A 14,742-nucleotide genomic window follows, 5' to 3' on the forward strand; every position below is an offset into this window, starting at 1 on the left:
TGTGTGTGACAGAGAGAAGATGTGGGAGGGAGAGAGGGGTGACCTCTGCAGTGGGAGAGGAATTACTCCCCCTCTTTAGTATGTACTATCATGGCCGCTACATTCCAGGGGTGTCAACAAAACCCGAGCTTATCGTGCTCTGGGGGTGGGTGGGCTGTGGAGTCATCATCCCTCATATGATATCAAATACTGCCTGTCCGTCAGGATTTGACAAAACAGTTTCCATGTCTAGTGACTCACACCCAATTTATATGCACCTGTGTATTTGTCTGGGATTTTATATATAAAGGATTGCTGCTGATTAATTCATTTGTAGCCCTTTTGCATTTACGCTTTTAGCCAGGTGTGCTTATTTCTCTGGTGTGCATTTCTCATGCTTCTTGGCATGGTTTGTACATGTCTCTGAGTTGGGCCTAGCTTGTCTGAGGGTGTATGTGTGGGAGTGTTAGTGGAGGTGTACCATCACTCATGCTCTCTTCAAATGCCAGATGGACAGTTAGTTTACCATATTAAAAGCCATGGGCACATAGACATCTTTCAACTGCTATGGATGGAAGATTCCTGCCTAATATATCGTCAAATAGTTCAATCTGAGGTGGTGTCATGCATATAATTGTGCTGTACCCATGGTATAGCAACGCTGATTCTTACATGACTAGGCTTGCCTCAGTATCCCTTTGAAAGTCCCTGATGACTAGAAAGACAAATGTAATGAATTGGACTTGTTTATTTACAGGTGTCCTGGATGTGCATGACGAGTAGTGTAAGGGTGAGATTAGGGAAGTGACACTTTGAAAAAACAATGGCGATTTAGACGGCCATGACTTTTTGTAAAGCTGCGTCTTTCTGTGTTCTTCATATCTGGTGTCGGGCAGCCGCTTGAATAACTGATATTTGGTACCTTTTTTCAGCAGCTTGACAATATCATTTTAAATACTATGTCATGCAAAGCCATACCGCTGCTAATGGGCGTTCTTCTTAAAAGCTGTGTTAATTGGTGCTAGTTTGTGTCCGTTCAAATATGGCAGAAGGTGAGGGGGTGATGCAGAGTGCGTTCGCGGACCAATTTCACAGCGCAGATGTACGTATGACTCATCATTTTCAGGGGGGGGGGGGTTTGTTCACGAAAAAGGGGTTTCGTCCTGTGGCTGAAGGCAAATATGTAGGTTTAATTTATATCAACCATTTTGTTTTGTTGTGTGCACTGCAAAGCAGATTCACGATTCTGACCTCATGTCACCTCATGTTTTAGCATGATAATCCACAGCCCATGTTGCAAGGATCTGTACACAATTCCTGGAAGCTGAAAATGTCCCAGCTATTCCATGTCCTGCATAGTCACCAGACATGTCACCCATTGAGCATGTTTGGGATGCTCTGGATTGACGTGTACAACAGCGTGTTACAGTTCCCACAAATATCCAGCAACTTCGCACAGCCATTGAAGAGGAGTGGGACAGCATTCCACAACAGCCAGATCAACTCTATGCGAAGGAGATGTGTCGCGCTGCATGAGGCAAATAGTGGTCACACCAGATACTCACTGGTTTTCTGATCCACGCCCCTACTTTTTTTTTTTTTAAGAATACAGTATCTGTTACTAACAGATGCATATCTGTATTCCCAGTCATGTGAAATCCATAGATTAGGGCCTAATTTATTTATTTCAGTTGACTGATTTCCTTATATGAACTATAACTCAGTAAAATCTTTGAAATTGTTGCATAAATATTTTTGTTAAAATATAAACGCGACATGCAACAATTTGAGTTACAGTTCATATAAGGAAATCAGTCAATTTAAATACATTTATTAGGCCCTAATCTATGGATTTCACATTAATCGGCAGGGGTGCAGCCATGGGTGGGCCTGGGAGGGCATAGGACCCCCCCACTTTTGTGCCTAGCCTGTCAGAATTAGTTTTCCCCACAAGGGCTTTATTACAGACAGAACAACTTATCAGTTACACAGATGATCCCGCAGGTGAAGAAGCCGGATGTGGAGGTCCTGTGCTAGCGTGGTTACACGTGGTCTGTGGTTGTGAAGCCGGTTGGACATACTGCCAAATTCTCTAAAACAACGTTGGAGGCGGCTTATGGTAGAGAAATTAATATTAAATTCTCTACCAGCTCTGGTGGACATTCCTGCAGTAAGCATGCCAATTGCACATTCTCTCAACTTGAGACATCTTTGGTGTTGTGTGACAAAACTGCACATTTTAGAGTGGCCTTTTGTTGTCCCCAGCGCAAGGGGCACCTGTGTAATGATCATGTTGTTTAATCCGCTTCTTGATATGCCACAGTTGCCAGATGGATGGATTATCTTAGCAAAGGAGAAATTCTCACGTAACAGCAACGTAAACAAATTTGTGCACAGAATTTGAGAGAAATAAGCTTTTTGTGCATAAGGAACATTTCTGGGATCTTTTGTTTCAGCTCATGAAACCTGTGGCCAACACTTTGTGTTGTGCATATATATCAGTCAAAAGTTTGGACACCTACTCATTCCAGGGTTTTTCTTTATTTTGACTTTTTTCTACATTGTAGAATAATAGTGAAGACATCAAAACTATGAAATGACACATGAAATCATGTAGTAAGCAAAAAAGTGTTAAACAAATCAAAATATATTTGAGATTCTTCAAAGTAGCCACCCTTTGCCTTGATGACAGCTTTGCACACTCTTGGCATTCTCTCAACCAGCTTCATGAGGTAGTCACCTGGAATGCATTTCAATTAACAAGTGTGCCTTGTTAAAAGTTCATTTGGGGTATTTCTTGTTAATTTCCTTAATGCGTTTGAGACAATTAGTTGTGACAAGATAGGAGTGGTATACAAAAGACAGCCCTATTTGGTAAAAGACCAAGTCCATATTATGGCAAGAACAGCTCAAATAAGCAAAGAGAAACACAACAGTCCATCGTCACTTTAAGACATGAAGGTCAGTCAATCCGGAAGTTTCTCCAAGTGCAGTCGCAGAAACCATCAAGCGCTATGATGAAACTGGCTCTCATGAGTACCACCACAGGAAAGGAAGACCCAGAGTTACCTCTGCTGCAGGGGATAAGTTCATTAGAGTTACCCGCCTCAGAAATTGCAGCCCAAAGAAATGCTTCAGAGTTCAAGTAACAGACATCTCAACATCAACTGTTCAGAGGAGACTGTGTGAATCAGGCCTTCATGGTTGAATTGCTGCAAAGAAACCACTAAAAGGACACCAATAAGAAGAAGAGACTTGCTTGGGCCAAAACACGTGCAATGGACATAAGACCAGTGGAAATCTGTCCTTTGGTGATGATGAGTCCAAATGTAAGATTTTTGATTCCAACCGCCGTGTCTTTGTGAGACGCAGAGTAGGTGAACTGATGATCTCCGCATGTGTGGTTCCCACCGTGGAGCATGGAGGTGGTGGTGTGGTGGTGCTTTGCTGGTGACACTGTCAGTGATTTATTTAGAATTCAAGGCACACTTAACCAGCATGGCTACCACAATATTTGGCAGCCATATGCCATCCCATCTGGTTTGTGCTTAGTGGGACTATCATTTGTTTTTCAACAGGACAATTATCCAACACACCTCCAGGCTGTGTAAGGGCTATTTGGCCAAGAAGGAGGGTGATTGAGTGCTGCATCAGATGACCTGGCCTCCACAATCACCTGACCTCAACCCAATTGAGATGGTTTGGGATGAATTGGACCGCAGAGTGAAGGAAAAGCAGTCAACAAGTGCTCAGCATATATGAGAATTCCTTTAAGACTGTTGGAAAAGCATTCCTCATGAAGCTGGTTGAGAGAATGCCAAGAGTGTCAAGAATGCCAAGGCTAATCTAAAATATATTTGGATTTGTTTAACACATTTTTTTGGTTACTGCATGATTCCATATGTGTAATTTCATAGCTTTGATGTCTTCAATGTTATTCTACAATGTAGAATAAAGTAAAAATAAAAACCCTTGAATGAGTAGGTGTGTCAACTTTTGACTGGCACGTGTGTGTATATGTATATACACACGCATGCATTCATATGCTCTACAACCTCATTGCTAACTGACTGACCCCAACTTTCCCCCTCTCTCAACCATACAGTGACAGCTACATTGTCCGCGTCAAAGCGGTGGTCATGACCCGGGACGACTCGAGTGGCGGCTGGCTGGCCCAGGACGGAGGATGCCTCAGCCGTGTGGGCGTGTGCAAGGTGCTGTCGGCCGAGCTGCTGGGCCGAAGCAGCTTCCTCATCCACGGCGAGCGCCTCAAAGACAAACAGGTGAAGCCCCTGCTAGCACTCAGACCCAAATCCTGAATCGTTACAGTAACAATTAGCATGGGATTGAATCCCGTCCAGGGCAGATAAGGGTTGATTCTGTCACACGCATTTAGAATGTATTCACAAATCCTTAATTGTCACCAATTAACGTTTTTCATGTTACCCAAATGTGTTTGTCAGATATCGATCCTCAGCTTTTTCCCCTCTGTTTCTCTTTCTGTTCCTTTTATAGATAATTCAGGTAGTAGTATCAGTGTGGGCTTGTAAAGAGGCTTGCACTTTCAGCATACTTTGTTAGGAGCATTGTTTATAGTCCATTCAAACGTGTGCCGCCTCCCAGGTGATTTTGGAATGCTTCCTGAAGAAGGATCTGGTGTACACCAAGGCCACACCCACATTTCACCACTGGAAAGTGGACAACAAGAAGTGTGGCCTGACGTTCCAGAGCCCGGCCGATGCACGCGCCTTCGACCGTGGGGTCAGGAAAGCCATGGAGGACCTGACGGAAGGTACGGGAGGGGAAGGCGAAGACTATGAGGGCTGTATCTCAATGCTCTTGAATGGTATACGTCCCTTTCCTTTATAGCCACTGATTGCTGAAAGAGTTGGATAGGCAACCACCATGTTGGTTTAACTTATCAAATGCGTTTAGATTCTCGTAGCAAGAAAAGGAAGATGTTTGATGCTATGGGAATGTGGAAGTCCAACTAAAGTGGTTCAGCCTCCTGCGCTTCAGGTTACTCACTATCGGCTTGTTCTGCCATCTTTGTTTTCCAGGATCTACCACCTCTTCTTTGACCATCCAGAACGAGGCCGAGTTGGGTGACGACGATGTTTTCACCGTGAGTCCCTCCCCTTGTTCCTCTATTGTAGTTTCAAACACCAGCAATGTTCAGGGACATAGTAAACACTTGAGAGAATCCAAGTTTCTCTGTTTTGGTTAGGGTCAGGTTTTTAGTCCCACCCAAAACTCTGGGCTTCATATCAATAGAGATGGTATGTTTCCCATCTATGGTCATGGCTGTCCACTTGCATGTTGGACTCCATATTGTTCCCGTCTGCAAGATCACCTCTAGTCTGTGATTGGTCGGGCTTCTCTCTCGCCTTCACTTATAGTCCCTTTTTTTCTTTTTTGAAGTGCGTGTGAAGATTTCAGTTATTTTAGTTTGGCCCATTTCGGGAAGAGATGGCCCTTTGTTTTTGAGCAGGAGATGGCTGGTGTGATAGTAACAGGCGGGTGGAGGGAGAGTAGGAGGAGGAAGAGAGAGGAGGGGTAGGTATCCTGTAGTGTTTTGACCAGACTCCGCCGCCGCTTGGCATTTGTTTTTTTCGCCGTCACAGGAGATGAGGAGCAGCAGGCAGGGGTCGCGAGGTCTCTTCCTGCCCACCCCCCTTTCCTCCTCCCACTCCACCTCTAAAACTATCATTAGCAGCTGCTTCCTAGCAAACTGCCTCTGTGATTTAACACCATGGGAGGGGGGGGAGACTGGGAGAAGGGAACGCCTTGTGTTGTCTCTCTCTCTTCCCTCATGTCTGGAGAGAGCTTGGGGGTTTTGGCCGGTCCTCTTGGAAGAGGGAGTTGTGTGTGTGCGCGCGCGTGCGTGCGTATGCACTGATGCTTCCTTCAGCTGTGTTTTGACTTTCCTCCGTTGTGGATTTCTGAAGATGGATGTTTTTGTTAGCAATTGTGGATGTTCAAAGAGCACGTTTCTGAAGCAAACGTCTAAATAACTTAATTTAAAATGCTTGAGGTGATTAAACATGCTTATTTACTTGAGTGCAGAAGCTGTGAAAGGGCATGTTGCTAGCATAGTTCAGTTTCCCCAAGCTACCAGCTTCGACACATTAGACAAGATGGGTCACTTCCATCTCTTTAAGAACAAGGCCAATGGCCGCACACTCTTCAAACTCCCAATTCTCCGCATTACTGACAATGTTTCGATCCGAAACGGATCTTCGTCAGGTCAAACTAACAATCTGAGTGCTCACTTCCCAAAATATACACGTTTCACGTCACATGACCTTTATGCACGTGACGCATGGTGGGTGTGGAAACAATTCAATTCACTTTTGTGCACAATCAATCATAATTAATCACAGAGGTACATATGGTCATAAAGGATTATCAACATATGGGTTCAAGTTAACCAAGGAAACAGTAAAAAAAGATTGTTGGAATACCGGCCAATATGACCATTATGCGCAAGAGGCACGCTGGTCGTAGATATGATTCCAGTGACCTATTTCAACTTGTGTATCGCTAATAATTTGATATCAATGAGATGGGCACATTAAGTACTTACAGAATCTAATATATACTGTGTATTCAGAAAGTATTCAGACCACTTGAGTTTTTCCATATTTTGTTACGTTACAACCTTATTCTAATTGTTTTTTTCCCCCTCATCAATCTACACACACTACCGCATAATGACAAAACCAAAACAGGTTTTTATTTATTTTTGCTAATTTGTTATAAAAAACTATCACATTTACATAAGTATTCAGACCCCGTTACTCAGTACTTTCTTGAAGCACCTTTGGCAGCAATTACAGCCTGGAGTCTTCTTGGGTATGACGCTACAAGCTTGACACACCTGTATTTGGGGAGTTTCTCCCATTCTCTGCAGATCCTCTCAAGCTCTGTCAGGTTGGATGGAAAGCCTCTGCACAGCTATTTTCAGGTCTCTCCAGAGATGTTCGATCGGGTTCAAGTCCGGGCTCTGGCTGGGCCACTCAAGGACATTCAGAGACTTGTCACGAAGCTAGTCCTGCGTTGTCTTGGCTGTGCTTAGGGTCATTGTCCTGTTGGAAGGTTTCTAAAAACCTGTTTTTGCTTTGTCATTATGGGGTATTATGTGTAGATTGATGGGGGGGGGGGAAGTAATTTAATACATTTTAGAATAAGGCTGTAATGTAACAATGTGGAAAAAGTGAAGGGGTCTGAATACTTTCCAAATGCACTGTAGATAAATGTGCAATTTTTTTCCCCCAAGTGCCTTGTGTTGTAAAAATATACGAGTACTTTCCATACGAGTACCCAAAGAAATCATGCGAGTACAGTCAAAACATTTAAAATACCCAGAGCTAGCTAGAATGTGGCCACCTCCGGCAGTTCATCAGAACACTGCCCTGAATGCCAGTTCAGTTCCTGGCATGGATAACATGAAAACCTCACACAACAAGGCATCAAAAGCATCATTCCAGTAAGGTATACATACATACATACATACATACATACATACATACATACATACATTCCTGCACAGCTATAACTGCAGTGTGAGTTGCTGTTATATCACAGGGTTTTGAATAGGCCTAATTTCCAGGGAGAAGAGAGCGAGGGAGATGTACATGAGTCATAGTGGTGCATCTGCAGTGGAGGCCTCTGCCTGGCAGCCTCCATCCCAACTGCTGCTGCTGCCTGACCCACTGTACTGTACCCAGCCTACACACAGTTAGCTAGCCTAGCGGACATGCTAATATGTTACTTATTTATCTAGCTAACACTTAAAGGGACACTGCAAGATTTTGAGATGTCGGTTGTTTTTCTACTTACCCAAAGTCTCTGCGTGCAGTTCGGCAATTATTGATGTAAGCATATCGTTAGCTTGGCAATGGCCGAAGGTGCATAAAGATGTCGGAATTCAGATATGACGTCATGGTTTCAACACTATCCACGGAGCTTTTAAACTACGTTGCGCAAACATGGTTCAATGTGCCAATAAATCAGCACTTGTGAACTTTTTCAGTTTTTCATATTGCCAGTGTCTTGGAGCTTAAATTGGGATCATGTATACTGTGCTTTATGACGATACAAAGAAAGAGTAGGCCCGCATAACAAAGCGCAAACTTGGTAAACAAGACATTTGTGGTAAGAGCATGGATCTTAATACACCTTCGCCATTCCTGGAAGTCTCCCAGTACAGTAGGCAGCTCCTCTCAAAAGCATGGAAATAGACTTTTTATAACTAAACCAAAGCTGGATGGTTGGTCATTTTAGTCTTACAAAAACCTCTACAATAATATTTTATACATTCGTAAATTTGAATGATAATCATAAGAAACGAGATTTTATCCACTTCCTCATTCTCTGTTCCTGTTGTCGCATAGAGATGTATAGAGAGCAGAACATTTGTATCTTTACCATTATGGTATCTGTGAGCGCCATTGAGACAGATAAAACGTTGCGATCTCTGTAGATCTTCGTGACAACGGGAACGAGAATGACGTGGATAGAAGATCAGTCAAATGAACAAATTTACTATGAGTAGCTTTGTAAGACGCTAAGCTTTGGAGTAGTTGGAAGGTCTATTTCCCTGCTTTTGAGAGGTGTTGGCTACTGTACTGGGAAACTTCCAGAAATTGCTCTAAGCTAACGATATGCTAACTTCAATCATTTCCAAACTGCACGCAGAGACATAATGGTTTTCAATGAGCTCGTCTGACTCTGGGTAAGTAGAAAAATGACCTACATTTTGAAATCTCGCCGTGTCCCTTTAAGTTAGCAAACATGCTAACACATAACTAGACACGCTAAAACGTGATGCTGACAAGATTACCAAGCCAAGAGAAAAGACGCAACTAAAGAACATGACTAGGAAATGGTAAAGTACTACACTACTACTAAAAGAAACTGAGATGGGCCTTCACTGCTACACAACTTTATCCACTCTCAACATTAATAATAGCAACCTGATGATACTAAGCTAGTGAATCCGTCCATTGTAACTAATTTGCTTTCCTCTTGTCTGGCGTACCTAGCCTTTATCCTAAATCTGATAGTAATGGGAAGTCCAGGTCCTTGCTCTCGCTTCCCCTCTTTCTCTTCTTTTTTTTACTCCTTCTCCCTTCCGATGGCATCAAAGAGGAAAAGGGCCTAGCGTGTCGTTTCCACAGGATGTCCAGTCAGAGGGAAGAGGGTCCGTCAGTAATCCGTCACTGCCTCCCTGTTTACATAGCTGGCCCTTCTTAGAAAAAGCAGGTCCGCTCAAGGGAACACTCCAATTCTCCTCGGTTGCAGACACCCCCCCCCCCCCCGTTTTTTGTTGTATTCTTTTGGAATCTAGCCCCATTCCCCAGTGGCCCAGAGAGCTAGCCTGAAGAGGGGGAAGGTCACATTGTATTAGATAGGATCTGTCTTTTTCGAAAAGCCTGAGGGAACTGAAGTCCCGGCACAGATGGAGGAGAGAGGACAATGACGAATGACCTTTATACCCCCCCCGGCACTAGAACAATATTAGTCAAGAGTAAATAACACACTCCCTTGGATGATACACTCCCTTGGATGATGCAATACTTCCTCCTCTTTTCGGAAGGTCCGGTGTGACTGGTGAGATTTGGAAAGACTGTTGGAATGTCTCCCTTTGGTGCTTGTGGGGGGGGGGGGTGTTTAACAAGGGTGCAGGAGGCTCAAACGCCTCACACTGCGTGTGTGTTGTCTCACCCTTTTGGACATCAGGGTCTTTTTGAATGGGCTGCTGGTGACCAGACTGTCCACTCTGTAGTGTCGATGAGGCCGAGGGTAGTTTTAGAATCACCAGCTGCCGCGAGTTCCATTCCTGTGTCTGGTCTGGAGGCTAAATTGATAATTAGCTCAGCCACAAATACACCCCTCCCCCCTCCCCAACCACAGAAATCATTCCGAGCACAAGAACACACATGCACACACACTTACAAATATATCCCTTACATATGCGCACACACACAAACACACTTCCAATTAGACCCTGGCGCACACATCCCCCAACCGGCCCCACAGTAATCACACTTCGCACACAACACACACACAGCTCCTACTATTTGGCTTTTCCTGTGCTCTAGGGCACAGTGGCTAGTAGCTGGCTTGTGTGTGTGCTTGTGCATTTGTGTGTGTTACTCTGTAATTACCTCAAAGAGCTCGTGCCCCCCACCAGATTCCACCCCTTGCCTTAATCTCCAGTCTTTATTCACCTCCAAACCAAGAGATGATGAAAATCTCCAAACAAGGCAGAGGTATGCCTTTGAAATCAGACGCTGCGCCACACACATCTCACATCTCCCCCCAATCAACACGCCTGGTGGACTTCCGTGGCTTTTGTGATGAACATGGGCAATTTAGCGCTTTTACATTCCATAGGTCTTGCGCTATTAGTGCTCAGGAGCATTTCTTTCTCCCTATTTTAATTTTTTTTCCCTCAAGCCCTGCTGTTGGGAGTAAATATCTGAACAGGGTCTGTGTTTGTAATCATCTCCATCAGACAGGGGCCCCGGTTCGCCTCCTAAAGAACATTGCTCAACCCTAACCAAGCTCTTGGCATCGCCCAAGGAAGGGATGCCACTTTTAGCTTTGGTCGGGCTCACTGAAGCCCTCTATAGCAAGTGGCTTGGGGTCCAATAAACTTAGGACTAAGAAACCAGAAACCGTCCAAAGTGAATGCGAGTGGACTAGAGGTGGTGCTCTCATTTTGATATCATATGCCGTGGCCGGATTCCCCCTCGTCTGATTACCGCAGTCTAGCGGTCCTCTGGCACGCGCCTTGGCAGCGGTAAGGAGAACTGGGGAACCGAGTTAGCTCAAAAGCACACCGCCACATGAAAGAGGTGCCCCGCGCCGGCCTCAGCTAGTGACGCAATCGACCACACTTCTGGTCTTGCTCGACGCTAAAGGGGGCTGTAAGTCTCCTAGCTGGAATTAATTTAACCTACCCTCAATATAAAAGGGAGACTTCAGAACAGTTTTTCCCACTCTTTTGTTCTTGAAGGAATTATTTTTTGGGAGGCGTGGGGGGTTGTTGGTTAATTACATACAGAAGTAGGGAGATTTTGACTCTGAGCCATGACACGCTTTTACCTTAGCAATGGCCCATTGAGCGCATGCCATGTGCAGGTCGGTTTGTTGGTCTCTGTGTAAAGGGCCGATGGGAGTCTGCTTCCCGCACGGGTTCTCGTGCCCAATCAAGGGTGTCGTTATCTCCCACCCACTGGGGAAAAACTCCCCCTCCTGCATTTCCTGGGCCGTTTGAACCATTGTAATCGCTTCAGACTGGCTGTAAGATTTTTTTTTTTGCATTTCTTTGGCTCCAAAATTTGTGGTATCGTTCATTACATCGCTAAGCCAAAACGTCTCAATGTTTTGTGGAACATCTTTGGTCCACTAAGGCCAGGCAAAATTGATTCACTGTTTAACGGTGAGCGGGAAAAAGGGGGGGGGGGAATTATATATATATATATATATATATATATATATATATATATATACACACACAGTTGAAGTGGGAAGTTTAAATACACTTAGGTTGGAGTCATTAATACTCGTTTTTCAACCACTCCACAAATTTTTTGTTAACAAAAATGGTTAACAAACTATAGTTTTGCCAAGTCGTTTAGGACATCTACTTTGTGCATGACACAAGTCATTTTTCCAACAATTGTTTACAGATTATTTTATAATTCACTGTATCACAATTCCAGTGGGTCAGAAGTTTACATACACTAAGTTGACTGTGCCTTTAAATAGCTTTGAAAATTCCAGAAAATTGTCATAGCTTTAGAAGCTTCTGATAGGCTAATTGACATAATTTGAGTCAATTGGAGGTGTACCTGTGGATGTATTTCAAGGCCTACCTTCAAACTCAGTGCCTCTTTGCTTGACATCATGGGAAAATCAAAAGAAATCAGCCAAGACCTCAGAAAAAAAATGTAGACCTCCACAAGTCTGGTTCATCCCTGGGAGCAATTTCCAAACGCCTGAAGGTACCACGTTCATCTGTACACAAGTACAAACACCATGGGACCACGCAGCCGTCATACTGCTCAGGAAGGAGACGCGTTCTGTCTCCTAGAGATGAACGTACTTTGGTGCGAAAAGTGCAAATCAATCCCAGAACAACAGCAAAGGACTTTGTGAAGATGCTGGAAGAAACGGGTACAAAAGTATCTGTCCACAGTAAAACGAGTCCTGTATCGACATAACCTGAAAGGTCTCTCAGCAAGGAAGTAGCCACTGCTATAAAACAGCCATAAAAAAGCCAGACTACGGTTTGCAACTGCACATGGGGATAAAGATCATACTTTTTGGAGAAATATCCTCTGGTCTGATGAAACAAAAATAGAACTGTTTGGCCATAAAGACCATCGTTATGTTTGGAGGAAAAAGGGGGAGGCTTGCAAGCCGAAGAACACCACCCCAACCGTGAAGCACGGGGGTGGCAGCATCATGTTGTGGGGGTGCTTTGCTGCAGGTGGGACTGGTGCACTTCACAAAATAGATGACATCATGAGGCAGGAAAATTATGTGGATATATTGAAGCAACGTTTCAAGGTCTGTCAAATGGACAATGACCCCAAGCATACTTCCAAAGTTGTGGCAAAATGGCTTAAGGACAACAAAGTCAAGGTATTGGAGTGGCCATCACAAAGCCCTGACCTCAATCCTATAGAAAGTTTGTGTGCAGAACTGAAAAAGCATGTGCGAGCAAGGAGGCCTACAAACCTGACTCAGTTACACCAGCTCTGTCAGGAGGAATGGGCCAAAATTCACCCAACTTATTGTGGGAAGCTTGTGGAAGGCTACCCGAAATGTTTGAACCAAGTTAAACAATTTCAAGGCAATGCTAGCAAATACTAATTGAGTGTATCTAAACTTCTGGGAATGTGATGTAAGAAATAAAAGCTGAAATAAATAATTCTCTGTACTATTATTCTGACATTTCACATTATTAAAATAAAGTGGTGATCTCAACTGACCTAAAACAGGGATTTCTACTAGGATTAATTGTCAGGAATTGTGAAAAACTGTTTAAATGTATTTGGCTAAGGTGTATGTAAACTTCCGACTTCAACGGTGTGTGTGTGTGTGTGTGTTTGTATGTGTGTGTATATATATATATATATATCTCAAAAAAATAATAATTATCATTAGGTGGATAAGGAATAACAGTACTTTACCACATTGTCCTCGGCTATATGGATATGGACAATAGGAGAAATATTCAATTTCAGACTGATTTTCAGATTATTAATGCACAAATTAACATTAATGAACATTCACATAGAATATTGCATTCTGTTATACATGCTATCATATTCAAAAAAAAAAACTAAAAAAGTAATATATGAATGTTATCAGTTCATTAATCTACTTAATTGTATAGCCTAACAAATTAAAGAATGACTGACAAATAATTAATCAAATTAAAATGTTGATGCATAATAATGAGTTAATTACCCGAATGCACCTTTATAGCCTAGGCATTAACAAAATATGCATACAACTAGGATTAGGGCTCTCATAGACTAGGCCTTGTAGAAAGAGGGTCAATCAAGTTAGGTCTGCCAAATGAATGTAGCATTGAAAAAAATACATACATCCCCAAATTACATAAATCCAACCATAGAGTATAAGCTTTAATCATTCCCCCAAAATGTTGTTTACAACATGTACAATTAGAAGCACCAATCCATTTAGAGCAAGCGTGACTAAATTCGAGCCCAGTAACTTTGCTCACCGCATCCTCCTTCGATTGTCTCGTCTGGCTGCCACGAAAATCCCCCACCTGCTGATCTGCACGAACTGTGTGCGTGTCACTGGCGATGTACTTTGCTGGACGTGCAAGCTGTTCTCCGCGGCGCATCATCACTTCAAACGCATTCCGTCGTGGTGTTATCGGTTGGCCTACTACTACATGTAGTACCGGCAAAATGTAAGTTATGAATCGCAAGCCAACATACAGCTGCCACACTTCGATTTCATCAATAATTTTGAGTTCAATTTGGTTGTCCAAAATACTATCAGCTTGCACTGCGTGTTTGCTGATGAATGCCCTGATCTCTGGCCAGTCAATTGGTTAAATTACATTGTTGTTTCGTCTATGAATCGCTTCTAATAGATCTGAAAATGATGCAATAACCATGAATTTAACCGACTGATTATAATGAGGGACGTCCCACGTTTAACCTGGACACAAATAGTAGGAAATTGCGCTGGCTTCAGTCATGACAGCATGAGAGAGAAATGAAACATCTGCACGTCGCCTGCAGTTGCGAGCGCGTGTGTTTCACTGTCCTATCCGAGGCTCGAACATGATCTGAGCGCGTGATCTGAGGCTGTTTGGTCTCTTGGGCATCAACTTGGGAAAGCCTCAGCGGACAGAGCATTTATAAATGAAGAGCCGCATATATTGCCCAAAAAAATAACACATCAGATTTTATTTTTTCGGTGTGGAGAAAAGTGTCCGTTAACGTTGTCCTAAATACTGCGTGTTGAGTTAGCGTAGCCAAACACAATGTTCCAGAAAGCAGTGATGTTTTCTAATGGTAAGCTTGGTCTGATATTAGTCCCATGTAGTCATGGGTCATGTTCATTAGACACCAAGCAGAAGAAAACTGACCAAAACAGGAGGGGCTATCTGAAACTGTCCAATAAGAAATGCTAATTTTCAGTTGCAAAACGTTGTCTGTTGTGTGCCCTAATGAATATGACCCAGTCCTGACTCGTGTT

At 43.4% G+C, this 14,742-nt stretch overlaps 1 protein-coding gene across 4 annotated transcripts in view; it reads left to right on the plus strand.

Annotated features, from left to right (window-relative positions):
* Positions 1-14,742, plus strand: part of LOC139567490 (sprouty-related, EVH1 domain-containing protein 2-like) — a 31,346-nt gene that overhangs the window by 12,883 nt on the left and 3,721 nt on the right. For 2 of the 4 annotated variants that reach the window (XM_071388804.1, XM_071388805.1), the window contains exons 2-4: positions 4,085-4,262; positions 4,603-4,825; positions 5,040-5,104. In XM_071388804.1, the coding sequence (XP_071244905.1) occupies positions 4,085-4,262; positions 4,603-4,825; positions 5,040-5,104 (466 nt within the window). The remainder of the gene's footprint in view (positions 1-4,084; positions 4,263-4,602; positions 4,826-5,039; positions 5,105-14,742) is intronic. The other 2 variants (XM_071388806.1, XM_071388807.1) reach the window with 1 other exon arrangement.

The sequence above is a fragment of the Salvelinus alpinus genome, chromosome 2 (assembly GCF_045679555.1).
Source record: "Salvelinus alpinus chromosome 2, SLU_Salpinus.1, whole genome shotgun sequence".
Classification (NCBI taxonomy): Eukaryota; Metazoa; Chordata; class Actinopteri; order Salmoniformes; family Salmonidae; genus Salvelinus; species Salvelinus alpinus.